Source organism: Chelmon rostratus, chromosome 20, assembly GCF_017976325.1.
Source record: "Chelmon rostratus isolate fCheRos1 chromosome 20, fCheRos1.pri, whole genome shotgun sequence".
Classification (NCBI taxonomy): Eukaryota; Metazoa; Chordata; class Actinopteri; order Chaetodontiformes; family Chaetodontidae; genus Chelmon; species Chelmon rostratus.
Genome location: NC_055677.1, coordinates 2,979,517 through 3,006,450, shown reverse-complemented (window position 1 = coordinate 3,006,450; position 26,934 = coordinate 2,979,517). Strand labels below are relative to the sequence as shown.

The 26,934-nt window shown below is 44.8% G+C and overlaps 2 protein-coding genes across 3 annotated transcripts in view; one reads left to right on the top strand and one right to left on the bottom strand.

Moving 5' to 3' along the window:
* Positions 1 to 419: 419 nt before the first annotated feature.
* Positions 420 to 11,014, top strand: kbtbd2 (kelch repeat and BTB (POZ) domain containing 2). 2 transcript variants are annotated; one of them, XM_041961535.1, is made up of 4 exons: positions 420 to 558; positions 3,201 to 3,767; positions 7,604 to 7,769; positions 7,960 to 11,014. In XM_041961535.1, exons 2-4 carry the CDS (start codon positions 3,595 to 3,597, stop codon positions 9,517 to 9,519), a joined length of 1,899 nt encoding a protein of 632 aa, XP_041817469.1. In that variant the 5' UTR covers positions 420 to 558; positions 3,201 to 3,594; the 3' UTR covers positions 9,520 to 11,014. The 2 variants fall into 2 exon arrangements, with proteins under 2 accessions (XP_041817469.1, XP_041817470.1); XM_041961536.1 differs by having other exon boundaries at positions 433 to 616.
* Positions 11,015 to 12,306: 1,292 nt separating this feature from the next.
* The window catches only part of avl9 (AVL9 homolog (S. cerevisiase)), a 29,599-nt gene continuing 14,971 nt past the window's right edge, over positions 12,307 to 26,934 (bottom strand). Inside the window, exons 15-16 of the mRNA XM_041961345.1 lie at positions 15,571 to 15,659; positions 12,307 to 14,971 (exon numbers count right to left, since the gene is read on the bottom strand). Coding sequence (XP_041817279.1) covers positions 14,844 to 14,971; positions 15,571 to 15,659 — 217 coding nt within the window. The 3' untranslated portion in view covers positions 12,307 to 14,843. The remainder of the gene's footprint in view (positions 14,972 to 15,570; positions 15,660 to 26,934) is intronic.

Sequence of the window (26,934 nt, the reverse complement as noted above, 5' to 3'; positions counted from 1 at the left end):
ATTACCTATTTACATTACTTAAACCTGCACTGGCTTATGTATGTACAAACTGTGCATTATCGACAATTTTCTTCATTTGCTGTGTTTTTCTACATTTCCTTGAGTTTTGTTATATTGGTAGAACACTGTTTCACAGCCTTGGAATAGCGCCACGAATGCAATTGCAGAAGATGCGTGAAAATACGTGTATGCTTAGTGGCCCAATTGCACACGGCGTAGTTTAAAATCTTAATATAAAGCAAAAATACGGAATCATTTTGGATGGCGGATCCACGTCTTCATAAACATCCCTGTGACGTTGTGCCTCCGTCTGTCCAGCAGAGGTCTCTGTTCCTCTCTTAACCGGGACGGGCCGCCTGGATTGGGCGCATGCGCAGTATCCTCATTTGGCCTCTGGTCTTTCATGCGCTTATGATGCGCTGAAAGGTTGTCCGCTGCTCAGCGCTTCTACACAACACTTTAATGTCTAAATTCGGCTTGAGGAGCTTACTTGGCACTTTCTGCTGACGAGCAAAGCCATTACGACGGTTCAGTGCGTGGAATCTGCCTACCCTTACTGTAAGGAAGCTTGGATTTTGATTGTTGAAGTGGTTAATTTCAAGATTGTCTCATTCAGGTAGCTATCTTACGTTTATTTAGCTCTTTTAGCATGTAGCCTAGCTAGGTTTCTGCTAGCAGCATGACCGCTCTCCAGTTTGGGTGCTGCTTAGGTTTGTGCTTATCATGTCCTTTCTGAAACAGATTCACAGTTGAGCTGACGATAGCAGACGCTTGACTTTCCAACAGCCAGCTAGTCCGCATCAACAGACTGGCTACCTCGTTAGCTAACCATATTGCGTTAGCCCGGAACTGTGGAGCGCAGAGAAGCTAAAGTTGCTAACTTACCGCGGGTGGCAATCAAGCAAGTGTCGCTACTTGAGCGAGTGATATAACATTGCATCGAAGCTAGCTGATTAGGTGTATTGGACAGTTGCTTAAAGACAAGAATGGCCACCTCGTTGATTGTGTTCTACGAACAAAGCTACAGGGATGATGGCGATGTTGAGGTTTGTCGGGTTAGCTAATCTCAGCGAGATATGTGTTTTGCAACAGGCCTGCCTGTGGGATGTTACTTTGCCATGTTTTAGATAGCCGACGGTTTGTTTTGGACATGGTGGAAAGTGGATTGGTGGTTAACGGTAAGTTAACGTGCTAACGTAGCTAGCCAGCATCAGGCAAGACCAAGGAGTGGTAGCAGTAAACACTCTTCAATTGCCATCATTTACTCACAGAATTAACACGTTAGTTAGCAGGTTGTTGGGAGTAGATACATCGCCAGTGGACTCTTTTTCGCTCGCTGTCGTTAGATAGCCGACGAGCTAGTTAAGCTAATGCTTTTGAAGTTGATGTGTGTAGATGGCCTAACGTTAGGTGAGGGATGTGCCATCCAATGACCGATGGTGCAAGCTCGCTAACATCTATCTTTAACAGTACATCTGCACACATTGTTGGTAAACTACATCCCTAACTATTTTGAGAATAGACAACATAATACCCTATCGTGACCGGCTAACCAATGTTAGATTTGTCATGTCTCCTTGTGTGGTTTGTCAGTTTTTGAAATGTGCTATCGCTAACGTTAGCTAATGCTAGCCGTGGTGTGCTAAAACGCTAGCTACCTTCTCACGCTAACGTTAGACATCGGAGTTAACAGAAATTCAAGATATACTGAATCTCATGTTGACAGCTGTCGCAGGGCGTGTTAACAACAGAAATCGTAGGGCGAGCAAGCACAAAATCAGAGGTTGCTGGGGTGGTCCCCGGTATCAGCATCCAGCAGACCTGATTCAGTGTGGTGTGGAGGTGGCTGTAGAGTTCACCACAGCCGTGATACACAGCCTTCAGAGTTACAGATATTCAGCTGAGTGGTTGAAAAACACCTTTTATCCATTAGAATATTAACATTTCCTTGTTTTTTCCTGTTACTATGAACAATCCCCACAGTGCTCTGTTGAATCAGAATGATATGGTTGACAGAAGGAGGAGGAGGAGTAGTAGTAGTATCATTGATGATGGAGCTTCAAGCTGTGCTGCTTGAAGCCATTGGTGGTAATGGTAACGTGGTTTAATGGCTTTGTGTCATGGTAACCTACCAAAAAGCCCAAAGTCATTTAGGATGAGCAATGGAGCTCAAGTCTTACAGCCAAAAGTATGTTTTTCGTTTGCTTGAGTGTAACACTGATTATTTTACTCTTGGCCTTTTAATATCTGGCAACATTTACCACAGGACTTTCTAAAGTCTGCTGGTTTATGTCATTGACTAGATTTTGTCTTCTCGGCATCAGAAATTGACATATAAACATTATTTTCTGTTTGACATAACAGTATCATAGTCCAAAAAAGCAGAAATAATTTTAAGGTGGAAAGTTTGGGTTTTGGTCCCATCGTTGGGCCATTTTAGACGAGTCTCCATAAGTATGAATCTCTGTAAAATTTTACAAAACACGGCAACTTCTTGACCACACATGCAGTACTTTCTGAATCTGTTCTCATGCAGCCACATCATGAACCACCTGAAGTCCTGTGCTGGCAGACTATACATAATGATCTTCACTTGGATATGCCATAGGAGCATCATGACAGACAGAAAGATCTGGGCCCCGTCTCCCAAAGACATCTTAAGGCCAAGATGACTGTATCCCATATGCTTGCATTGGGACTAAGCTCTCTGAAGGGACACTGTTGTGTTGTCTTTAGTAATGAACCAGGTTCTGCACTGTTGCACATAAGCCAGAGTATGAATCAAGTAGCCTTTTAGTTGCCGCCAGTGTGAATCAGTTTAAACCAGATGCTGTCTTATTTTATGTAAGGTCAGTCGACAGATAATTGCAGTCCTTGTAAAATAGTCGTTGCCCAGAGGCAGTTGCCACTTGCATTCAGACTCTCTTGTTGCCAACTGTGAAGCTGTCAGTGCAGTTTCTGGAAGCGAGGCATGAGGGAAGGGTGGAGGGTGGTGGAGGGAGAGTTGGCAGCAGGTCACCTGCAAAGGGAGTGAAGTTGCTGTATTTGTATCTGAAATGGTTTCAGCATGTTTGCTGCTCTGACACAAATCAGAGTGATATAGAGTTAAACGATTTAATAGGACTTATTCTTTCTTTACTGCTAGTTTCTTTGGATACTAGACTCGTGATTGTGCTTTTTGTTTTTCTCCTGTTTTCCAGACATGCGCTGATGTAGCAGTGTTGCAACAGTGGTCGTACTCTCCCTCTACCTCCGGTCCCCAGTGCCTCACTGCATGCCCTCAGACAACAGATAGCTCACGAGGGAAAACAGCCCCTTCCTCACCCAGGACCACCGGACTCCTGACTTGACATTTGGTAGCCACAACACCCAACCCTTCTCATCTCATCTTTCAACTCCAACAAGAGGAAACTGGGAATTTTTCCACATAGGAGTTGAACACCTCCACTTGGGCCAGTGGAGGTGTTGAAGAGCTGCCCTCCCCTCCTGTTTATCCCAGTCTTGTAAGAAAATTTTTTCTCCTGGTTGGCTTGAGTCCGGTTCTGCCGGCCTTGTGACTTTTCAAAACTGGGGCGCGATTCATGGGATGCAACCATGTCGGATCTCAGTGAGCGCAGGCCGGTCAACACGGACTACGCTGTCTCCCTGCTGGAGCAGCTCAAGTTCTTTTACGAACAGAAATTACTGACTGATGTTGTGCTGCTGGTGGAGGACACGGAGTTCCCATGTCACAAGATGGTCCTGGCAACATGTAGCTCCTATTTCAGGTGAGTGCGCCACACCATTGTCAGACCAGTGCTGTGGGTGTGGAATAACTGCTGATGTGTGTTGGGGGTTTGTGTTTTTAACAACCTCAGGCTGATTGTGACCATGCTTTGTGCGTTATAGCTGTTCTGAAATTTTCTGCTACAGTTTCAATAAATAATGCACCAATAACAGGGTTGGTCTTTTGTGTTTAGAGACAGCAATTACTCCCCTCAGTCTGGTTCTGATGAGGTATAGGTATGCTGTCATTATTTAGCGCGCTTGTTATGTCTGAAAGAGCTCACCTCCTACAGTTATAATGAATAATGCACTACGTCGTAGAGCAAGTGTTACCCGCGCTATACGTGGAGGATGGAAACCAAGGGGATGGTGTTTCCTTGAAAGCTGGGGCTCGACCTGATATATTTCTACGAGGAATAAATGAAGCAACCTCTAACCCGTAGTTCTACAGTCGTATCCCTCACGGCCCCGGGGATGCCTCATTTGTACGCACAACATTGCATAATGAAGTGTGTGCACTGCGGTAAATATGACAGAGCAGCAGCCTGGGCTCTGGGAATAGTCCATCTGTACATGACAGGAGCTCATGCTGCATTTGAACACCCTGTCTAACTCTGTGTCTTGGCCCTCCCTCCTTCACTGCACACTCTCGCATGCATTCCAAGAAAAGGTCCCGACAACTCGATGCCTCTCCCACACCCACCTCTCCGCGATCTTCCCCACTGTTTCCCACGCACTCGTTATCTGGTGCGAACACGCAAAGCATTTCCCCTCCAGGGTTCAGAGGTGTCGCAGCGCTTCCTCTAAACTGCTGCTCAATCGTGCTCTTTCCATATCTGTTGCCTCTCGTTCCACCTCTCTCCTCACGTCTCGCTTCAGGAGAAAAGGGGGACTGCGAAACTCTGGAGAGGGCTTGTGTTTGGAGGGGAAAGTCTGGTCACGTAGGTCTTGGTGAGAGATGGAGAGAAAGGGAGGAAAAACAGGGAGGGGGTGCAGGGGTATGCCTGCAGGGTTGCGTAATACGGCCTGGCAGGTTTAACCCCTGCTGCGAGCAACACAGTCACACCCCCAAAACCCTCAAACAGGAAGGCAGAGCTGTTGCAGACAGATCTGTTGTCTTGTTGTTTAAGAGCAAAGATGCAAGTGACATCTATTTTTTCATTTAATTGTTTATAAAATCTTAACATTTAAAAAAATGTCGGAAAATTTAAAAAAAACCATCAGAGCTTCAAAGAGGCCAACGCAACGTCTCCAAATTGAGTGTTAAGGTCTGCAACTCACCATCATTTTCATTATCGATTAATCTGCAGATGATTTTGTTGGTTTTGTCTAAAAAAATGTCAGGAAGTAGTGAAAAATGTCCTCACCTATATCAAAGTTCCAAGATGACCTCTACAAATATCTTCTTTGGTCTGACCAGCAGTTAAAAATCCAAAGATATCCAGTTTAAATCCTACAAGACAATAAAAAACTTTATCTGAGAAGCTGAAACGAGTAAATGTTAAACATTGTGTGAAAAATTCCTCAAAGGATTAATTGATTGATTTTCTGTCCAATCAGTCAATTGACAAATTCTTTTAGCTGGAATTGTTTTATATGACCATCAGTCCAAACCCCAAAAGTTTTGTTAATGCTTTTACAATAATATTAAAGTGAAATTAGCAGCATATCCTCAAATTTGAGTAGATGAGCAAATATTTGTTTGTCAGATAAGAAGTTGATTCATGGACTAAATCTTTCAGCACTATTTTAACACCAAAGCACTGCAATCAAATTCAATCTGCATATTTCAATCTGTGTGAGGATATTACTTAAAACAAATCCATATTTAATTTACGTGATTGTTCCCTCTGAGCTGTTTACCCGCGGGAATGTTTTTGCACACAGGAAGTGATGCGTTTGTACATTCCTCAGCAGCAAGTGTGTCTTCTATGGAATAAACAGAAGAAGAATTGTGCAGTAGTTGGCATGTGTGCAGTGATAAGCGACGCAGATGGTGCAGTGACAGAAACTCAGTCAGAAAGTCCAAACACAAACAATGAAACCGGACCAGTATCACTTCACTGCTCATGCTGTGTACTTGACGTGTTGGTGACGGCACAGCGCAGCACCGAAACATCACTGCAGAAGTGAGCATTTGGCACCAAAGACATCGCCATAATAAATGCAAATGACCAGTTCAAGCCAGTAACAGTTCTACAGATGCATCAAACGTGAGAAATTGATGTGTTGAAGAAGGTCAAAGCGGCTCTGACTCACTCTGATGAATGACAACGTGGACGTGCAGGCGGCCCGCCAAGCCTGCAGCAGCATGGGAGTCGGAGCAGAGAGAAGCCCAGCTGGAGCTAATCTGTGCACTGTTAGCCACCAGACAGGTGCTCACTGTCACTTTTTGTCATTCAGTGTTAGGAAACTGTTGGTGGACGTGCTAATCAGTGTACAACAACTGCCAAGCATCAAGTCAGGAGCAACATCTGCTCCACATAAAGCAGTGGCGTTTAGTCTGAGAATACTCGCAGTGTCGTTTGCTATGATGTGCCAGTTTGCACAAAAACAAATGATAGTTCTGAGGTATTGTCCCCTCTGGACAATGTCAGTGTCGAACCTGATGAGTAGTTTCTAAAGGAAGAGACTCATCAGTAATGTGGAAATGATGGTCAAATACGTGCTGACATTCACTGATTCACTTCACTGTAGTGGAGACTTTAGAGCTGGAATGATCAATAGAAAATTGATTGGCAAAATTCTAATCTATCAATTTTGTTTAAAAGTGACTGTTTAAAAGAGAAATGCAAACGATTAGCAAAAGCTCTGGGTAGCAGCTTCTAAAAAGGAAATGTGCTGGTTTTCTTCTGTGGTTGTAACTTTAATATCTATATATAATCAGATGAACTAATAATGAAAATGATTGTTAACTTGCTGACCTAGTGGCTTTTGAGGTGATGCCATGAATGTCTCACAATATTCTGATTTATGGAGGAACATATCTGGTGTCATGTTAGTATTCCATAGAAACACTCAGCTCGTGATCATTTTAGGAACGTTTTATGTTGGATTCTGCTTTTCGAAGGACCTGGAAAATACATTCCAGCAACAGCCAATTACAGGTCCCCTGATTCTGGTCGGTAACTGTCTGTTTTTACAGCCACTTTGGCGAGAGGCCAGCTGTCATTAGGAGGCTCTGTTTATTTATTAAAAGAAAAACTTTGGATAGAAAAACAGCCAAACAGAATTTGGAGTTTTATCACCCACTGGACTCTAGAAAGTTGACCTGTTTTATGGGCTTATTATGAAGTCATGTCTTTGTTTATTAGAGAAGGTTGAGCTGAAACTCCAGATATTTGCAGGTAAGAAGTAATAGCCTCTGGATTTAATGTAAAATGGGGATTTTGTGGTTTAAATAGTTTGAAATTCAAAAGGAATCCTCTGGTCCAGTCCAGTCTGCCTCACAGTAATAATTGCGATGATGTTTAAGTTAATACTTTGCTTTTTGCTGTTGGAGTAACTTAATTAAATATATTTGTCATTAACTTGCACCTCTGGTTTTATCTCCTTTGTTTAAAATCTCAAGTGAGTTCCCATGAATCCAGTTTCACAAGCAGAAGCTGGTTTCAGGAAGAGATCTGACCTGGTTAATATTGTAACACAGTTAACACAATGCACCAGGTGTGCACTAAAATCCTGCATGTGTCCTCTAACATAGGCTGACCTCACCTTCACGGACACATTAATGGATTTTATTCCATGTGAGATGTGGCGGTTCACTTCCTCCTTCAGAAAGTCCCGTGTCGTTGCGTTGACTGATGACCCTGCGTTGTTGTCATCTTTGTTTCTGCAGGGCGATGTTCATGAGTGGCCTCAGTGAGAGCAAACAGACCCACGTCCACCTGAGGAACGTGGACCCGGCCACCCTGCAGATCATCATCACCTACGCCTACACGGGCAACCTGGCCATCAGCGACAGCACCGTGGAGCCGCTCTACGAGACCGCCTGCTTCCTGCAGGTAGCAAACGACTCTTATCAAGACATTGTTCATTTAGCTGGAAGGTCCAAGTCCTCCTGTCGTCACTGGTCGTGTGAATAAAAGTCTCCATACTGCTGGTGCTCTGCTTCTGTAGCTGTGTCCCTCGATGCAGAGAGAAGTGTCTTTGTCTGACAGATGTCTGATGTTCTTGTCATCTGTCCTCATTCAGGTGGAGGACGTCTTGCTGCAGTGCAGAGACTATCTGGTGAAGAAGATAAACGCCGAGAACTGCGTCCGCATGCTGAGCATCGGCGACCTGTTCAGTTGTAGCGAGCTAAAGCAGAGTGCGAAGCGCATGGTGGAGCACAAGTTCCCGGTGGTCTACAGGCAGGAGGCCTTCCTTCAGCTATCCCACGAGCTGTTGATAGACGTCCTCAGCAGCGACAACCTCAACGTGGAGAAGGAGGAGACGGTGCGCGAGGCGGCCATGCTGTGGTTGGAGTATAACATGGAGGCGCGCTCGCAGCACCTGTCCTCCGTGCTCAGTCAGATCCGCATCGACGCGCTGTCTGAGGTGACGCAGCGTGCCTGGTTCCAGGGACTGCCGCCCAACGACAAGTCTGTGGTGGTGCAGGGCCTCTACAAGTCCATGCCCAAGTTCTTCAAACCTCGGTTAGGCATGACCAAGGAGGAGATGCTGATCTTCATGGAGGCCATGTCAGAAACGCAAGGCGACGGATACGTGATGTCTGGGTCCATGCCTACTGCGGTTGTGTGTTACAGCCCGCAGGCGGAGAAAGTCTACAAGCTCAGCAACCCCCCAGGAGACCTGCAGAAGGTGGGAACCCTGGTGACGCCAGACAACGATGTGTTCATTGCTGGCGGACAGATCCCACTCAAAAACGCTATCACCAACCACGGCAAGAGTGGAAAGCTACAAGCAGTCTTCCACTCAGTCGATAGCTTCTTTTGGTTTGATGCCCAGCAGAATGCCTGGGTACCCAAAACCCCCATGCTGTGTGCCCGAATCAAGCCCTCGCTGGTCTACTGCGAAGGCTACATCTATGCAATCGGGGGCGATAATGTCGGAGGGGAGCTGAACAAGCGCACGGTGGAGCGCTACGACTGCGAGAAGGACGAGTGGAGCATGATGAGCCCCCTGCCCTTCGCCTGGAACTGGAGCACCTCCGTGGTGGCGCACGACTGCATCTATGTGATGACCCACGACCTGATGTACTGCTACTTCCCCCGGGCCGACACCTGGGTGGAGATGGCCATGCGCAAGACCAGCCGCTGCTTCGCCTCCGCAGCTGCCTTTGGCGACTTCATTTTCTACATCGGCGGCCTCCACGTGGTCAGCAACTCTGGCATCCGCCTGCCCACGAGCACCATCGACGGCTCCTCCGTCACCGTGGAAATCTATGATGTCAACAAGAACGAGTGGCGCCTGGCCGCCAACATCCCGGCCAAGCGTTACTCGGACCCGTGCGTGCGGGCCGTGGTGCTGCTCAACTCACTTTGCATCTTCATGCGTGAAACCCACATGAACGAGCGCGCCAAGTACGCTATCTATCAGTATAACATGGAGCTGGACCGCTGGTACCTGCGGCAGCCCGTGTCCGAACGCGTGCTCTGGGATCTGGGTAAGGACTTCCGCTGTACGGTGGGGAAGCTGTACCCCTCCTGCCTGGAGGAGTCCCCCTGGAAACCCCCAACCTACCTCTTCTCCCCCGACGGAGCCGAGGAGTTCGAGGTGGACGGGGAGCTGGTGACCCTCCCTCACGTATAGCTCTTAACTTCCGCTCCCCTACCTCGCTGACTGAACCAGGAGTCTGTAACGCTGAGGGATGAACATGAAGGGGGGAGGGGGGGTTTCACGTCATCTGTGTTGTGGAGGGATCTCTGGACTCGCAGTAGCTGCAGCTGAGGAACGACGCAGCCCAAAACAAGCTTGGAGAGAGAAAGATGCCCCTCAGAAATACTAGTAATCTGAAAATTAGTTTTTTGTTTCTTCTTATTTTGTCAGTTGTGACATCTGTTGGATATTATTACAAGTCTGTCATACTGTTTCTACAATGTGATAATCTAAACATCAGCAGATTTTTGTGATGATGATGATGAGCGTGATGATGCACTTAACTGGTAAACTTTCTTGGAATGACAATGGCAACTGTACCAAAATCCCCCAGCCCCCCCCTTCAATCACTGCTCCCCCCTACCCTCCTCTTTTTGTCTTCTCTCACCACTGATGAAGGAACACTTGTAATCTGTCGTTAGAGTATCAGAAAGCTTCTCTGGAGGCTTGAAGCGAGGCTCTGAAACGTTTGCTCTTTTGCCGAGGACAGCAGCTCAGCTTTGGTTCACAGCAAGTCAAATAGGAAGAGAAGTGATGACCATGAGCCACTCCTCCTGTTCGTCAGTACGTCACTAAATGTACTGCTTTCTGGAGGAGCTTTGGCACGACCATGGTGAGGTGATGATTGGTGGTTCAGATTTTGAGCTGGAACTGCTGGGAATCCAGGTTTACTGCAGCTACCGTCCTCCACAAGTGAGCCAAAAACCTTTCAGAGCCACCTTCAAAGCTTACAGGAGCAAGCATTCGATCCTCTGCAGGTGGATTTCAGAGTGTTCCTTTCCGAACCGGATCCATGGATTTCATGCGGCCCCGCAGACGAGAGGAACAGAGGCCGTGGTTCTTCGGGACGGGTGGGAGGGCCGACGGGGAAACGAGTGAGAGGCGGAGAGGGTTTAAAGAGGATGACTGCAGGTCCGGTCACCCATCACCTCTCCTCTCTCACCGCTCTGTCCTCCACCCGAGCGCCTCCACAGCCCGTCTGTCAGTCTGTTTGCACACAGGTCTTCCACACAGCCAGCAGTTTACACCTCACTCCATCCATCGTCACATGATCATGGTACTTCGTTTTTCTTTCCACGAGGGTCTCTGCAAATACACACAACTCCACTCTCAGTACAAACATCGGTTTCAGGCTCATGCATTTTTTTATTTCCAAGCTGCTGAAATATATATATAATAAGATATATATTTTTCATAACTGTTCTAGTGTGGGGAAAATAACCAGGTCTATTTTGTATTAGTGTCTTTTTTTAATTTAATATCAGACATTACTGTAGTGTGATTGTGGGTAGATATCCATTTTCCTATCAGATTTAATTTTTCTTGCGTGAATATTGAGGAATCTTGCTGCTGATTGGTTGTGAGAGGAGAGGGCTGGCCCACGGCTGTTGCCATGGAAATCGTCTCGGCAACCGCCAGCAGTAGCGGAGAGGGCGGGTTGGGGAGGGATGGGGTCTTCCTCCTACCTTAAAAACATGAGCACAGGTGCTTCATGACAAACCTTACTAGCATGTTTGGCTGCATCATATTCCTTTGGCACTGTATTTTGAATGAACGTTAATTTATTAAAAAACATACCAAAAACGTTCCTGAAACTGACTCCCTGGTTCTTTTTGTTTTGCCTCAAGTGTGATGGTTTTGATTCTGCAGCCAGTTTGAGTTTTAGTTATTGAGATCTGGTGTTGAACCTCAAAACCTGAAAGTTGGTATTTAATTTTTAGACAGATTTGTAGTCTTTTTTTTTTTTTTTTTATTTTGTGCAAATTGTTTGCTTTAATTGAAAAACAGCAAATATTAATGTATTTATTTAAACTGAGCTCTACTGCCTCTTGTGTTTAACATTTGAGATGTTTGGCTCCTTTTGTTGAATAAAAAGGGGGGTTTTGTATATTTTTGTGTTAATATTAGCATTTATTTTTGCATGATTCTATTAAAAGTAATTGCAGCAGAGTTAGCTTGCAGCTAGTTTGTTGTCCTTCTTTAGAAGAATATGCTAATATTTCTTCAAGTAACGTGTTGGAAAAAGTGTCATTGGCAGCAATGAAACATGTCAAACATTATTCAGTCCTCCAAAGACCACAGTGGTTGTCGAGCATTACAAGCAACTTCTGAGCCCAAATTTACCAGCATTAAACACATTAACATCTGTAGGTCAAAGATAATTAACGATCACTGACTGTGTGGCAAGTTATCAATGGAAATAATCAATAGTTCAATTCAGAAGCCACATGCAGAATAATTGTTTGAATAATCTTAACAAGCCTAACCCCAGAACAAGGCGTTAATCATTTGTTTTTCCATCACCAGGGATTATTTGGCAGGTGTGTCACAGACCCACAACCGAAACTAACCTGGTTTAAACCTGAAATCGAATCAAACTGAATTAAAACCAGGATATGAATGAATGACGACAGCAGCCGTCCCTCGGTCCGTCTGTCCTGGCCGTCAGTCAGAATCACTGGCTGTGAATTCCTGCTGGCCTCGGCCTGAGGTCTCCGGGTTCATGTGTGTCTGTGATGCTGCCGCCGAACTGTCGGACAACACATGGGTGCGTTTTTGTCCGGCCACGTGCTCCCACCACAACAACAACCCCTCCACACACACACACAGGCCACCACTTTGTTTGGCTGACCTACATTCGTACCCAGACACAAACCCAGAGGGATAAAATTCAAACATTGTTCCTGTATAGTCTAAAAATAAAAGTCTGCGGCATATTTTTTAAATTATTTTTAATACAGCAATATAGTATAGTATCACTTTCTTCTCAAATACATTAAAAGCATCTGTCAAGAAAATATTCTGTGAATTTTAGTTCACAATACATTCATATCTTTTAAATACAAAATGAAAATATATCATCAGAGGATAAAAAAAGAAACAAAAAGCAGCTTTTAACAGCTGATATTTTCTTATACACTTAATCCAGAAATCAAAAGGAAGTTCCAGAAATGAGTCGATGGCCAAAGAAGGTTTAAACGCATGAAGGAGAAAAAAATTTTTAAAAGACAGAAGGATGACACTCATTACAGCTGTAAAACCGGACTGGACAGAGCATGCTCAGTGGACCACTTTAATCCAACTGTTGTCGAATATTTGTATCATGGAGGGAAACGATCCTGTGAGCACCTAAAAATTACAGTTACACAAAATAAACAGTCACATAAACAGAATATTATGGCTGCTTTGTGCAAATACACAGTGGCCCACAGATTAGGACTTGTTCCAGTGTCGTCATGACAAAACATGGATATTCATGAGATTACAAGTTTATACACAACAAATAAATAAGATATCTGACTTTAAACTACCTTCAGATTCACTAAATATAGGTCTCCCAATATATACTGTATACTCTGACAGCAAAGTTCAAAAAGGCCTGGGTTAACAACACCCTGTCAAACACACAGCTGGGTTCAGGTTCCTTCATAGTTAAGGGAGGTTTATTACTTATCACTAAATCAGGCATCAGGTACACAAGGATTGAAATAATAACATTGTGGTTATTGTAGTAACAGCGTTCAAATTTTGCAGTCATGTTTTTGTAGTGTATAATTAGTCAAATAATCAATTACTTGAAGTTATATTAACTTAAATTCAATATTTCAGGACTCCTGGATAGTTGGTTGGACAAAATAAGTAACTTCAAGACGTCTGCGGTGCCCAGAAACTGACGTAATAAAAGGTTATCAGAGAAGTCAAAAATATAAATGAACATATCAATAAGTAATACTGATGGTTAAATCTTTAAAACAAAGTGTAAAAGGAAATATAAAGCTTGATGCTTTTACTTTAAGATCCAACCAGTCGACAATAAAAAGCAGCAAAAAGCTTCTAATATTCTTTCCTGTACCAGCGAACAGTCAATGAAACTAATTCAAACGTACTTAATTTTACTGTCAGCACATTATTTAATCAATAATCCATTCTTCCTCTTCACATATCATCAGATTGTGTGGCTAGCTAGCTAAACTGAAAGCTCTGTTGGCTGAACGCATTGAGCGCCAGCTGTTTCAGCTAACGCTAGCTACCTCCCTGAAGCTAACTGTTCCGGTGAAACTACAGCAGCCAGTGCAGTTTATGTTAATCCATCCATCCATATACCGTACTGCATACTTTTACAGTATCACTCTTGCAACAGTAGCTAAAGCATTGTAGCTAGCAAGCTAACGCTAACAAAGTTAGCTCGCTAACAGTACTTGTAATCTTACAGCCACCATTCGTCTGTCTTCCTGACATTAAACAAGCTTTATTGTTTCATCCTTGATGTTTTGTAATTGTGAATGATTTTCTATCTCTTTTCTCATAATGTCAAGCTAGCTAAAAACTTCCATGTAGCATATTAGCTCGCTCATTTTGTTGGCTACTGTTATAAAGAAAAAATAACATGTTTTTGCTTTATTTTTATCCACCTTATTAGAGGTTAAAGTAAACGTATGGAGCTTTATATGTCTGTTTACACTACATTTAATTTATTGATTGGGTTTTTGACTATTGACTATTTTTGACGATCTGATTATTTTTGCTACTTTTTGTCAGTTTCCGTTGGCTCCAATGGGTCACGCTACGTTGATGGGAAACTGTGAGACATTTATCATAACTTTCTGAAATTTCTCAGACTAAACAATCTTTAAAATAACCAAATTGATCAATAATGAAAATAACTGTTTGTTGCACCCTGAACATGTATTTTTAAACAGTTACGTCTGAGGAATTGATGCTGTTACCACGACAACCACAATGTTACTACAGAGGCATCACTAAACATGAGCCAGACTGAATTTAAAATCTGTACTGGTAAAATCTTCAAGGTGCCACAGCTCATGCTCTTCTGTAAAATCCTGTGACTCATTATTTTTTACATCATTTCTCAGTAAAATAATCGGCTATATAGAGAAACTCTAGAAATATGCAGCAAAGAGTGAACACCGCAAACCGAACGACAGCATCTTTAGTGTCTCACAGGAAAGCATCCAGCAAACTGCAGCAGGCGCTCAGACAGGACGCAGCCTGCTCAGATTTCTGGGTTTTGATCATTGGCGCTGGCAGTCTCTGCCTCACAGTGGATTTGGGCTGTACAGTTAGTCGAACGCCTGCGCTGCCTTCCTGTCCAGAGTGGCGTCCCGCGTTTTATGGTTCAGACTTAAAACTCGTTGATTCTGAAGATGAACGTTTTCCTCTCAGCTCTCAGTCCGCTGACCCTCGGGCTTCACGGGAGGACGAGGAGACAGTCAGACAGAGGACCGCTGGGTTTGGTTTCAGGGTTTGACCTCTGTGGCGGGCTCCGGAGAGGCGGGGGTGTTTACAGCTGCAGGCTGGGCCAGTGTGGAGAACCAGGAGGACATGGCCGACTTGGCGCTGGTCAATGCTCCGCCTACCGACTGACCTGAGAGCAGAGGTGGAGAACAGTCAGACTTCACTTTCATACCATCACCTGTGGAATGTTCCAGACAGGTGTTTTTGGAGCGTTCCACATCTTTCCCAGTCTTTTGTTGCTCCTGTAACAACGTGTTTGAGACATGTTGCTGTTTTCAGTTGAGTAAATATCAAAAAAGGATGAACAGATTCTGTCTTATTGATGTTTTACACAGCAAATAAACATTTTGGAATCAGGGTTTCACACAATCAAGTTAAGCATCACTGACATCAGTGGTGAAACAATTAAGTCAATTATTCAATTAACTGACCGACAAAAGTAAATTAAAGTCATTGAACAACCAAAAACATTAAATATCTGCTGCTTCCTGCGTCTCACGTTTGAGGATTTGCTGCTTTTCTTTGTTTTATGTTGTTGGAACTTAAGAGAAAATAATGAAGCATGATGAAAAAAAAGTGACAGTTCTAGTTGACATCATGATGGGAAACCTGTGATTGAAAACCAGCAGAGGGTCACTGACACTGATCCCTCTCGGCTTGTTTACTGAAATTAAAAGCATCGTCAGTCTTCTTTTGTTAAACTTGTGGGTATTTTCTGAGCTTTCTTACCCACTACCTTCCCCGTCTGGACCACGCTGCGACTGGTGGTGATCATGGCGTTTCCGATCTTCTTCCCTCTCTCGCTGTTCTGCACCGAGCTGCAAAAAAAACAACAAAGGTTCAGAAACCCTGTATGCACGCACCCCCCTCACCTCCCTGTCTCTGGTGTGACATTGTAGGAATTCTTCCTCCTTTCCAGGAAACAAACTACACAAAAGTGCCACTGCTGAATGTTGCGCCAACCTGTTAGGTTACGTAACAGCAGGGCAGATTATGGGGGCCGAGCTGACAGCGGAAACGAGGAAGATCTGAACAGCAGCCTGGTGAGATCCACCTTTCACATGGATCCCCGCTGACCTGACATTCAGCAGGAATCTCACTCCTGCTGCAAACAGCAGCGTTGTTAAAAGGATGGAAACGTGTCTTCACCCCCACCTGAAAATAAACCCCGTTACAGCTGCCTGTAGCGGCTTTGATGATCACGACAGCCAGCGATCACACGCCGTCTGAGTGTGTCTCAGAGGTAATGGCGACACGCGGCTTCACACTTAAAATCTGACATCCGGTCTTGTTTTTGGGCAAGAGGACAAGACAGACGAGAATATAACGTCTTAATTAGCGAGCTGCAGAGGCGCTGGTAAGCGGATTTTGTTACCTTCGGATGGGATAGGCTAGCTGTTTCCCTCCGCTTCCAGTCTTTATGCTAAGCTAGGCTAACTGCCTCCTGACTCCAGCTCTGTGAATAAAACACAGATATGAGAGTGGTGTTGAGCTTCTCCTCTAACTCTCTTAAAGAAAGCAAACTGGTGCATTTCTCAAAATGTTGAACTACTCCTTTAAGACAGACATATTTACTGTTGTCAGTCTCACTGCTCTGGGATCAGCTTGCTGCCCCCTTCGGCTTACACTGCCTGTAAATCCACCATTTATCAGAGTGTGGGTGGTGGACAACACTTTCTCACAGCTGGATTTTGAATTACATGAATACTACCTTTATTAGTAGCAGTTGTAGTAGTATTATTTGTATTATTTATATTGTTAAACATATTCATTTAGAGCGTTTGTCTGCAAATGTGTGCAACACAATGTGCATCACAAGACAAAACATAAAAACTGAATCAGAATCATAAAAACAAATCAAATTAAAGATTCAAGATTCAAGATTCAAGAGTCTTTATTGTCATTGCACATGTCAATGAAATTTTCAAGACATTCAAAAAGAAAAATATGATGAATTCATTGAAGAGCTTCATTAAAGAAACTTGAATTTTCTTCTGCACTCGACATAAAGACGTTGTCCAGAAGGGAAACTTCAGAGTGAATTTAAAGGAGACCTCCAGCATGTAAAGTCTGTGCATGAAACATAAAACCAAAGAGAAAGTGAGACGTGTGTGTGTGTGTGTTGCTGGCATAGCTGCTGTCAGTCCCACACACAGCAGACAGATACAGTGTTTATCTGACTACAGCATCAACATGACTCCACTCTGTGGACGACGAGCCGGCCGAGCGCGAACTGGCACCGCGACGCGCTGCCTCTGTGGCGTCTCGGAGTCAGACGGACGTCCCGCGGCGCCGTCACTCACGGGACACAGAGTGGATCCACCAAACAGGCTGCGGTTGCTAGGTGCTTGTTGCTAGGATCGATAATCCAGCAGCTCCATGGCTGCACGTCCACCAGGAATCTGCCCTCGCTGTGCCAACTTCCTTTTGTCTTTATTTTCAAAGTAAGAGAGCGGCTGTTGTGCATTCCCAGCAGGGCTGAGAGGCTTAGCACGTCGGTTTAGGCCAGGGGTTCTCAAAGTGCGGCCCGCAGGCCACCGGCAGCCCCCAGAGACATGTTGTGCGGTCCCCGAACGTGACATGAAATACATGCAATGCAACCACTGCATCCTGCAGCCTGCATTTAATACACGACTTTAACATGATACCCCATCAAACTGCGCTCGCCTCACAGGGAAGCCACTGATTACATGACTGCTAGCGGCACCTCGCGAGCGTCGCAACGATTACGCTCTGTCACCAGTGTTCGTGCTGCGTCTCAGCGGACGACTGCAGCTGAAAGCAGAGGTGAGATGGAAAAGTCACCACGGAAAAAACGCTGTATGGTTGAGGAGAAAAAAACGGATGAATGTCACTTCGTAGGAGCTCAGGAGACAGATAAAGTGAGTGTTCAAGGAATCTAATGTTAAACGCCATCATGAGACCAATCACAAATCCTGCAACAAGTTCATGGGTTTTCCTGCATGGCCCCCAGTCATAAGCTGCCTCCCTAAAACTGCACTCAGCCATCAAAGCCAGTGAAACCGCTGTGTTAAACCCACCGCAGGTTTGTGTTTCTGTTACTGCCACAGACACTTTCCTCAGCTTTAATAGGACCACTCGATAGAACTTCATGACCATTATCCCTCATGTAGTATTGATGACATTACTGATCAATGCTGCTAGTACACTGATTGAGTTGCTATATTCTGTTTTTCACTTATTTCTCCTTATGTGAATGTCTGGAGATATTGCAGACCAGCAGTGTTAAATGTGGGTAAGTGTTTGTCACCAGGACGTTCCTCAACACATCTGCAAATGTGAACATCTGAATACTTGGAAACCTGCATTGTTGTTGTTCGTAGTCTTCCTCCCCCCTGCCTTTTGCTGCATTTATTAGCCTTTTATCACCAACTGTCGCTTCATGGAATAATGTGAAACACCTGCCAGGCCTGCACTTTGTGTCCGCCGGGCGCTCGGGCGCATGCTCGAGCCATTGTCATGGTAACAAGACACAAACAAAACATGTCAGCTTGTTTTTAAGCTGAAAACGTGTATTTGTTAGGGAGTGGTGTGAAAAGATGATTAGAATATTATTGTCTGTACAGTGGACTGAAGTCAATGAGAGTGTTTCAACAGTGTTTTTGAAGAAGACGATGACTGTAAAGTTTAGTATACACGTATCTATGGTGATATCCTGATCACATGACGGATCAATGTGTTGCATGTATGGACTGGAGCGAAACGTGTTTTCATTTTAATGCTGTTGATGTGAAAAGCTGCTGAGCTGTTAGACCAAACTCCCTCATTGATTTACAGGTTTTTAAATACAGGGATTAACTCAAGTAAACAACTAAATCTGCAGTTTATGATGTGTTTGCATCAGTAAAGCCAGTAAAACATGTCTATATTTTACACTTTGATGAGTTAAACATAAAAAACATATGAAACACTGACTTTCCATTTGTTCCATAAAGCCTCCACATTATTTTGGCCCAGTTTTGTATCATGTTGTCTATCTTTTTTTATACTTTGAATCATTAACTCATCATGATTTTATTGATTTTACTGGTTTCATTCAACGTATGTGGTTAAAAGACTCCAGATCAGACCTCAAAGCTTCCACATTTATACATTACAGGAGAAATGTGTGTAAAACAATTCAAAATACATATAGGACCACGCTTTGCTCTGTATACTGTAAGCGTATTCTACTCTAGCATGGAAAAACTGAACACTGTTGAAGCCGTAGAGAGGAATGTGGGTGGAATAATGGAAACACTGTGGTGAAATGCTCATATTCAAACCTTTTTCAGATGCCACCCAACAATCTCATGGCAGCAGTGTTTCCCCTGAGCCGCTGTGCACACTGTTAGCTCAGAGAGCCGCCCGGCGGACACACCGACTCTCCATCTCGCTGCCTGACCCAAATAAACAGCTCCTTCTGCAGCGCCGTGCGGTTCGCTGACAATAAAAGAAAGATCCTCTAACAGCCAGAGTCCCCCCGCGGCCGTGCAGCTCGTCACATGACTCTGTTTTCTGAGAACATCTCTGCCACCGGCTGCTCTTTGTCCAACACTGATGACACATGAAAAGGGTCGCCTGCGTCCCCCCCCCCCGAGTGCTTCCATAATACACATGCAACACAGCACATTCACAAGGAAGTCATGCGTAGGGCCTAGTTTTTATTTTTTGCAGTGGAGTATAAATAGAGGGGAGGTGGCAGGGTGGCAGCAGCGGAACAAAGACCGATGAGCTGAGAGGAGCGGATGGACTCAGCTTTCCTCTTTTACTTTCTCAACTAGCACCCCCGATAAGAGGGGTACGTCAAACCAGTCACCCTCTGTCCTACTAACCCCAGTTTCCCCGGTCGTCCAGCCTCAGGTTGCAGGACAGCAGATTTCTGCTGTTTCTGACGGATGAGAGGCAACAAGGCAACAACAGGCAGAGGTCTGAGTGGAGGGAGGGGAGGCAGGAGGGGAGGCGGGAGGTGATGCGATCGCCTGAATGTAAACTCAACATAGTGGACGAGGTGAATACTGAGCTGATGAGTGACGTGAAACTGCAGCACAGAAAGGTCAAAAATATGTTTGCAGTCAGTTAGAAACACAAGTTCAAGCAAATTTTCAACTGCTTCTCGCTCACAGTCTAAAAAACAGACGAATGAAGGGATGTGTTAAAAATGGATATGAGCAGATTTTTAAAATCCCCAAATATATGATATCGGCTTTAAAAATCCAGCATCACACGGCTATACTCTCAGAGCAAAAGTTGTGCAGCAGAGGATAAGAAGCTTCAAGTTTGCCCATGTGGCTGGCAGAAAATAACATCAATCCGAGGCCTTAGAACTCATCAGGGAAGGAGGAAGTGTTTAGCGGTGGAAGGGCAGAGTGGCCGCATCGACCAGTATTTCTTGAGAAGTCAGTCGAATCAGTCGGATGAAGTCCAGCGACAGGTAGAAAACCACAGTTCGCAGGATATCAGTAACACTATCCCTGGAGAGGAGGAGGTACGGAGAGGGGATGCAGTTGGTGTTGAGGGCAACAGGCCAGCCAAGGAGAGAAGCATGGAGCAGAAAGCTAGAGTTAAGTGGCCGAGGGCTAATGATAGCAAAGAGTGGGAGGCAGTTGATAGAGATTTATCAGTCATATTAAGCAGGCTTAGAGGAGATGTAGTGGAGAAATTGGATAAAATTGGAGATGTGATCTACTCCTATGGTCGAGAGAGATTTGGGGTGCTTGTCAAAAGGAAAGGCGAGAGGGTGCAGGTCGGCAAGTCTAGGCGGCAAAGAGAAATAGAGAAGTTAGTAAAGGAAAGGAGGCAGTTATGAAAGCAGTGGAGGAAGGCGACAGAAGAAGAAAGGGAGGGAATTAAGGTGTTGCAGGAGGAACTGAGAAGCAGGTTAGCAGTACTCAGAAGGGCAGAACACCTTAGGGAGAAGAGAAAGAAGAAGGAACGTGCAAGGTCAGCATTTTTTAGGAACCCCTTTAATTTTGTGAAAGGCTTGTTTAATCAAGAAAAAGGAGGGCAACTTAAGGCAACGAAATCAGAGATTGAACAGTATTTGAAGTCGACGTATTCAGATTCAAAGGAGAATAGGAACATAGGTCTTCCACCTGACATGCCACCATTAGGGGAAGTGGAGCAGGAGATGGATGTGAGCCCACCTAGGTGGAGAGAAGTGGTGGAGGTGGTTAGGCGTGCAAAGGCTTCTTCGGCCCCAGGGCCTAATGGAGTCCCCTACCGTGTCTATAAGAGTGCACCTGGCATCTTAAGGACACTATGGAGATACCTGAGAATAGTTTGGGAGAAACAAAGTATTCCAAGAGCATGGCGCAGGGCAGGAGGTGTCTTCATCCCTAAGGAGAAGGAGTCATCGGACCTTAGCCAGTTTCGGATGATTTCTCTCCTAAATGTTGAGGGAAAGATTTTCTTTAGTATCGTAGCACAGAGGCTGGCTAAATACTTAGAAAGGAATGGTATGATAGATACGACAGTGCAAAAAGCAGGGATACCAGGATTTGCGGGATGCTTAGAGCATACTAGCATGATTTGGCATCAGATTCAGACAGCTAAGAGGGAGAAAAGAGACTTGAATGTTGTATTTTTAGATCTGGCTAATGCGTTTGGGTCAGTGCCACATAACCTTATTTGGAGTTCCTTTGACTACTTTAAAGTGCCGGAGATAGTTGTTAACTTGGTGAAAGCATATTTCCAAGACATCAGACTGTGTGCAAGTATCGCAGAGCTCACAACAGGCTGGCAAAGATTGGAGGTTGGTATTATGGCAGGATGTACAGTGTCCCCGCTAGCTTTCACAATGGCTATGGAGGTAATTATTAGGGCTTCCAAGTGGGTCGTAGGTGGAGAGAGACGGCAGAATGGAATGCGTCTTCCACCAATTAGGGCTTATATGGATGATATGACACTGCTAACTTCAACAGTGCCATGTACAAGGAGGTTGTTAGATAAAGTCAATCAGAATCTCAAGTGGGCTAGTATGAAGATTAAGCCTAGTAAGTCAAGGAGTATTTCAATATACAGAGGGAAAGTAAGTGATAGAAAGTTTGCTATAGATGGTGAGGAAATCCCAACAATTAGGGAGAAAGCAGTTAAGAGTCTAGGACGGTGGTACAATGTGGACCTGAATGATGTTGAACAGGTTGTGCAATTTAGAAAGGATGTTGCAGAAGGGCTGGAGAGAATAGATAAATCAGGGCTCCCAGGAAAACTGAGGTTGTGGTGCTTGCAGTTTGGCTTGTATCCTAGGTTAATGTGGCCAATGTCAGTATATGAAGTCCCATTATCTGTAGCAGAGAGAATGGAAAGGCTAGTTAGCTCTTATATTAGAAAATGGTTGGGTGCTCCCAGGTGCTTAAGCAATGTAGCTTTGTATGGGAAAGGAATGCTTCAGCTGCCAGTATCCAGTCTAACAGAGGAGTTTAAATGCACTAAGGTTAGGACAGAACTTTTATTATCTGGGAGTAAGGACATGTTAGTTAGCAATGTGGTTCCGAATCCTTCTGGGGGGAGGAAATGGAACCCAAGGGCAGCAGTGCAGGAGGCAGAGGCAGCTCTTAGGCATGCAGAAATAGTAGGAAATGTTCAATTTGGCCGGGGAGGCTTGGGGCTTGGCCCAGGCAAACCAGTGTGGAATAAAGCAGGTCTAAAGGAGAAAAGAAAGCTTGTAGTGGAACAGGTGCGTAGGCAGGAGGAGTTGTTAAGAGGGGCAAAAGCAGTTGGTCAAGCCAAACAGGGACAATGGTTGAATTGGGAAGGTGTTGAGAAGAGGAAACTTAGTTGGAGGGACCTGTGGAATATGGAGGAAGGCCGTATTAAATTTCTGATAGGGGCGACATACGATGTGTTGCCAACCCCGCAGAACCTAAGTCTCTGGGTACAGGGCGATCAATCGTGCCCACTCTGCTCAGGTACAGCAAGTTTAAAGCACATTTTGTCAGGTTGTAGAATTAGCTTATCACAAGGCCGGTATACATGGCGGCATAATCAGGTGCTGAGAAGCTTAGCCGCAGGCATTGAGGAGAGAAGGAAGCAGGTGAATTCTGGAAGTTCTAGAAAGGAGAGGTTAGATGTGCAGTTTGTTCGAGAGGGGGAGAAAAATAAAGCTGCTAAGTCAGGGAGAAAGCAGGGAGGTGGCTGCCTGGTAGGGGCTGATGATTGGCAAATGCAGGTCGACTTGGGAGGACAGCTAGTTGTGCCCCAGGAAATAGTTTATAGTAATCTGAGGCCAGACATTGTCTTATGGTCCATGAGTAAAAAGACTGTGTATTTTATTGAGTTAACAGTCCCTTGGGAAAATTCAGTGGAGGCAGCTTATGAAAGGAAGAAGACTAAGTATGCAGATTTAAAGACAGAATCTGAGCAGAGGGGATGGAAGACCAGGGTCTGTCCGGTTGAAGTGGGGTGTAGAGGTTTTGTTGCAGGGTCAGCTGTTTCACTGTTGAGGGAGCTGGGAGTGCATGGGCAAAATTTAAGAAAGACAGTGAGGGAGATGTCAGATGAGGCTGCTAGGTCTAGTCAGTGGATATGGATCAGGAGAAATAATAGTAGTTGGGGGGTGAAATAGGGACAGTGGGGGGGCAGGCAGAGGACATGCATGCCTAACCCGGCAAGAGAAGAGGTTAAAGTCTGAACAAGACACCTCTCCTCTGCTCTGCTTTCCCCGCCCCATCTTCTCGCTCTGCCAATAGGAAGAGAACCAGGAAGTTTAGATAAGGTGGGGGTGTGGCCAGCTAGAGTCTCTCTTTGGGACCATGCGGCCTGTTCAGGTGAGTTTGCGTGGTAAGACACAGAGTTGGCTTGTTTTTTGATCTTTTTGGTTGTTTTCCTGTTTTGTCTGCTTCTTGAAGGAAATGTTAGGGTTTGTTTTCCTGCTCTGTTTGCTTTTTGAAGGAAATGGTAGGGTTTGCTGCTTCTTGAAGGAAATGTTAGAAGAGGCTGTTAAATCTAGTCTGTGGTTTAGGCCTCCACCTTCAGCACCTTCTAAATTTTCCACCCCCTACCCGAACAAGGGTCTGTATCCAATCCCTACTTTCATCTTTTGACTCTACCTCTTTATTTTCTATCCCCTACCCGAACCAGGGTTTGTATTCCCACCCCGCTTTTTCTTGGTGCAGTTGGTGAGAGGCAGGGGTAGATGATGGTAGTGTGGCAATCGGCAGTTACATGTGGCATCTAGGCCTGTGGTAGCATTGTAGCAGCTAACAATAGCTAAAGCGGTGAGAGTATGATAGTATCTTAGCAGTTAGTATTGGTAGCTAGCAATTAACATTAACAGTATAGGTGAATCTAGCGTTATTGTCTTCTTCTGTTCCTCTTAGCAGGTAGCGGTTAGCACATAACATTAGCTAAATGGTAGCATCGGAACTGTATTGTCTTCTTCTGTTCTTCCTAGCGGTTAGCAGTAGCATTAGCAATAGTTAAATGGTAGCATCGGTACTGGCCACTACCTGGAGCATCTCTGGGTCAGTTGAACGTGGCGGTGCTGTTTGGATTGTGTAGGAGCAGTGTGAACTGGCACTAGGGGGGGTGACTCTGGGACGCCGGAGTTCACTGCCTAACCTCCTGGAGGTGTAGTGGGACTAAGTAGGCGAAACACTGTTGAAGGGAGGTTTCCACCTGATGACCCCCAGAGACGTGTTAGGAATCACTGCTCTTTGGCAGGTATAGAGGCAGATTAGAGCTCCAAGGTTCTTCACTGAGAATGAATCCTCTTTTTGAGCACAAGTATCTTGTGTTTAAATTAACTCAGCAGTGCGACAAACCAGATTTGTTTGGTTGGAATTTACAAGACTGTGCTTTATAATGTGTAAACAGCACTGAAGTCTACAGAGCGGAGCTGTCGGGCCGAGCTGTAAGAGTTACCGATTCCCTGTGGAGTTTGGTTTATCCGGTCGCGTTCGCACGTGGGCGACGCAGTGCACATTCCTGCCAACGGTTTCAAACTACGCCACAGATCAACAGCTGGCGCTAATATGCAGCAACGCGCCAACAAAGGCAGAGAAGAAGACTGCGAGCTGGTAAACGCTGCAGGGTTTAAACTGCATCTGAAATTAGACGGTAACAACGAACATGTGATTAAATCAGCCAATAACAGCTTGTAGAATCAGTGTTGTTCATGGTCTTCTTTTATTCAGTGTCTGAATCTTCATGTTCACATCTGGGCGGAGAAGAGGATCGAGGATTTGAACATCGTAGCGGTCTAACTCTGCGAGGCTCGAAGCTTCTGACAGTCGATAAACACTCGTGTCCGATGTTGCAGATCGCAGTGGAGACAGAGCTGTTTATCTGCCGCCATGCCCTCACGCCTCCGCTCAGGGAACACATGTTAGAAAACCTCTCACACACACACACACACACACTTTTCCAGACCAGCTGACACAGGGCTGAGGCAGGAAATGAGACGCGTTTATGCCTCAGGTGGCAGAGGGCCAAACTTCCTGCCTGTAACCCCACATCACCCCTCAACACCACCACGCCTGCTATATCCAGAGTTTTATAGTTCAGTGAGGGCCGGCGTGACCTTTTAAACCCCTGCTGGTCCGTGAACACACCAACACAACTTGCTTCGACTCGGTCGCCACTTTTCAAATCCTCTCGCAAGACCAAGAGCCGCTCCGTCATCAGATATCTAGCAGGTGCAAGATCGAAGTTGAAGGCTGGATTAACGGTGTGTAGTTCATTCAATAATTGCAAATATTCATTATTATCATTATTGAATAATCTGCTGGTTGTTTTCTTGATTAAACAATTAAAGAAAACTAGCAAATTTTTACATGTGAGAAAGTGGAATCTGTGAATTTTTGGCGTTTTTGCTTAAAAATTTTCTGGGCTGAGGTTGTTCTGGTCACTATATGTAATGTTGCCACAGACGGCAGTTTGATGAATATTTGGAGGTGATGCTTTAGTTGTAATTATATGGAAAATTGACATTTAAATTATTGCTGTGATTACGATAATTTAGCAAACTATGCAACATTTCTGGTAATAAAGGGCATAAACCTTAATAATTCTTCCTTGGTTTCCTTCCTTTGTTGTAACATCTTCAAAACATGAGCTACATCTACCAACAGGATGTATCATATCCTGAACTAATCTAATTTTATTTATACTTTCTGGCTTTTCATCGTTATATTTTATGACAGAATTTCTTCATTTCTGATCTAAATGTCGTGCAGATAAACTGAACTAAACCCAGTTTGAAGCTCCTCTACGGCTCGTGTTTGTTTACTGAGGATTTACGACAACGTTCACAGCGACCGTGTCACCAAACACCCGAAGGTAAAGTGAGAGCTCGGAGTATCAGAGGCAAGCAGATCTGCCCCGTCCTCGCTGGAAAGCCAAGCAAAGGCTGGACACACACTCAGCTGTGTGTGTGTGTGTGTGTGTGTGACGCGTAACACTAGAAGCGGCGCTCCAGCTGTGGATGGAGTCACCTTCCATCCAGACTCTCCTGGTATGAAACCGGAGCCGAGGCTGAAGAAGTCTCCAGTTCTGTTTTTGAGAATGAAACTCGCTCATAATTAATGACTTCAGCCGATATGAGACCCTCGCTGCCACCACAAACCCTCGCCCGCCCATCCTCCACCTTCAACCTGAGCCCAGTGAGCTGCTTTATCCACCCACAAACACGGCATGCAGTAGCACACAGCGTGCTGCTCTCTGTCATGTACAGCGTTCATGAAGTATTCACAGCTGGGTGCAACACAATCATTACTGGTCTAAAGAAAACAGCATTAAGGCATCAATTTAAACTTGAATATATCTTTTTAGCATTATTTTTCTTCACTTATTTACTGTTTTTCTTACCAATAACTGCAGAACAACAATTTACCAATATTTCATTTTTGTGTTCAGAATTTATCATCAGATCCAAAAATATACTGTTCAAGTTTTTCCAAGTTTAAGATTTTCACCAGCACATTTAGAAATTATCGACACACACACACACTGAGGCTGTTCACTGGCAGCTCCTTCAAAGTAAAAGCACGTTCAGGTGTCGGACAGCAAAACACTGAGGAAGAGTTGAGCAAAATGTTCTTAAAAGACTGAATTAAACTGGATTCAACATTAATTTAGAGGTTTGACACTAAC

Bases quoted from the DNA above. Each gene is read 5' to 3' on its own strand.
- kbtbd2 (XM_041961535.1), top strand. From the start codon at position 3,595: ATGTCGGATCTCAGTGAGCGCAGGCCGGTCAACACGGACTACGCTGTC. The intron at 3,768-7,603 runs GTGAGTGCGCCA...TTGTTTCTGCAG, and splicing joins ACATGTAGCTCCTATTTCAG to GGCGATGTTCATGAGTGGCC. The intron at 7,770-7,959 runs GTAGCAAACGAC...GTCCTCATTCAG, and splicing joins AGACCGCCTGCTTCCTGCAG to GTGGAGGACGTCTTGCTGCA.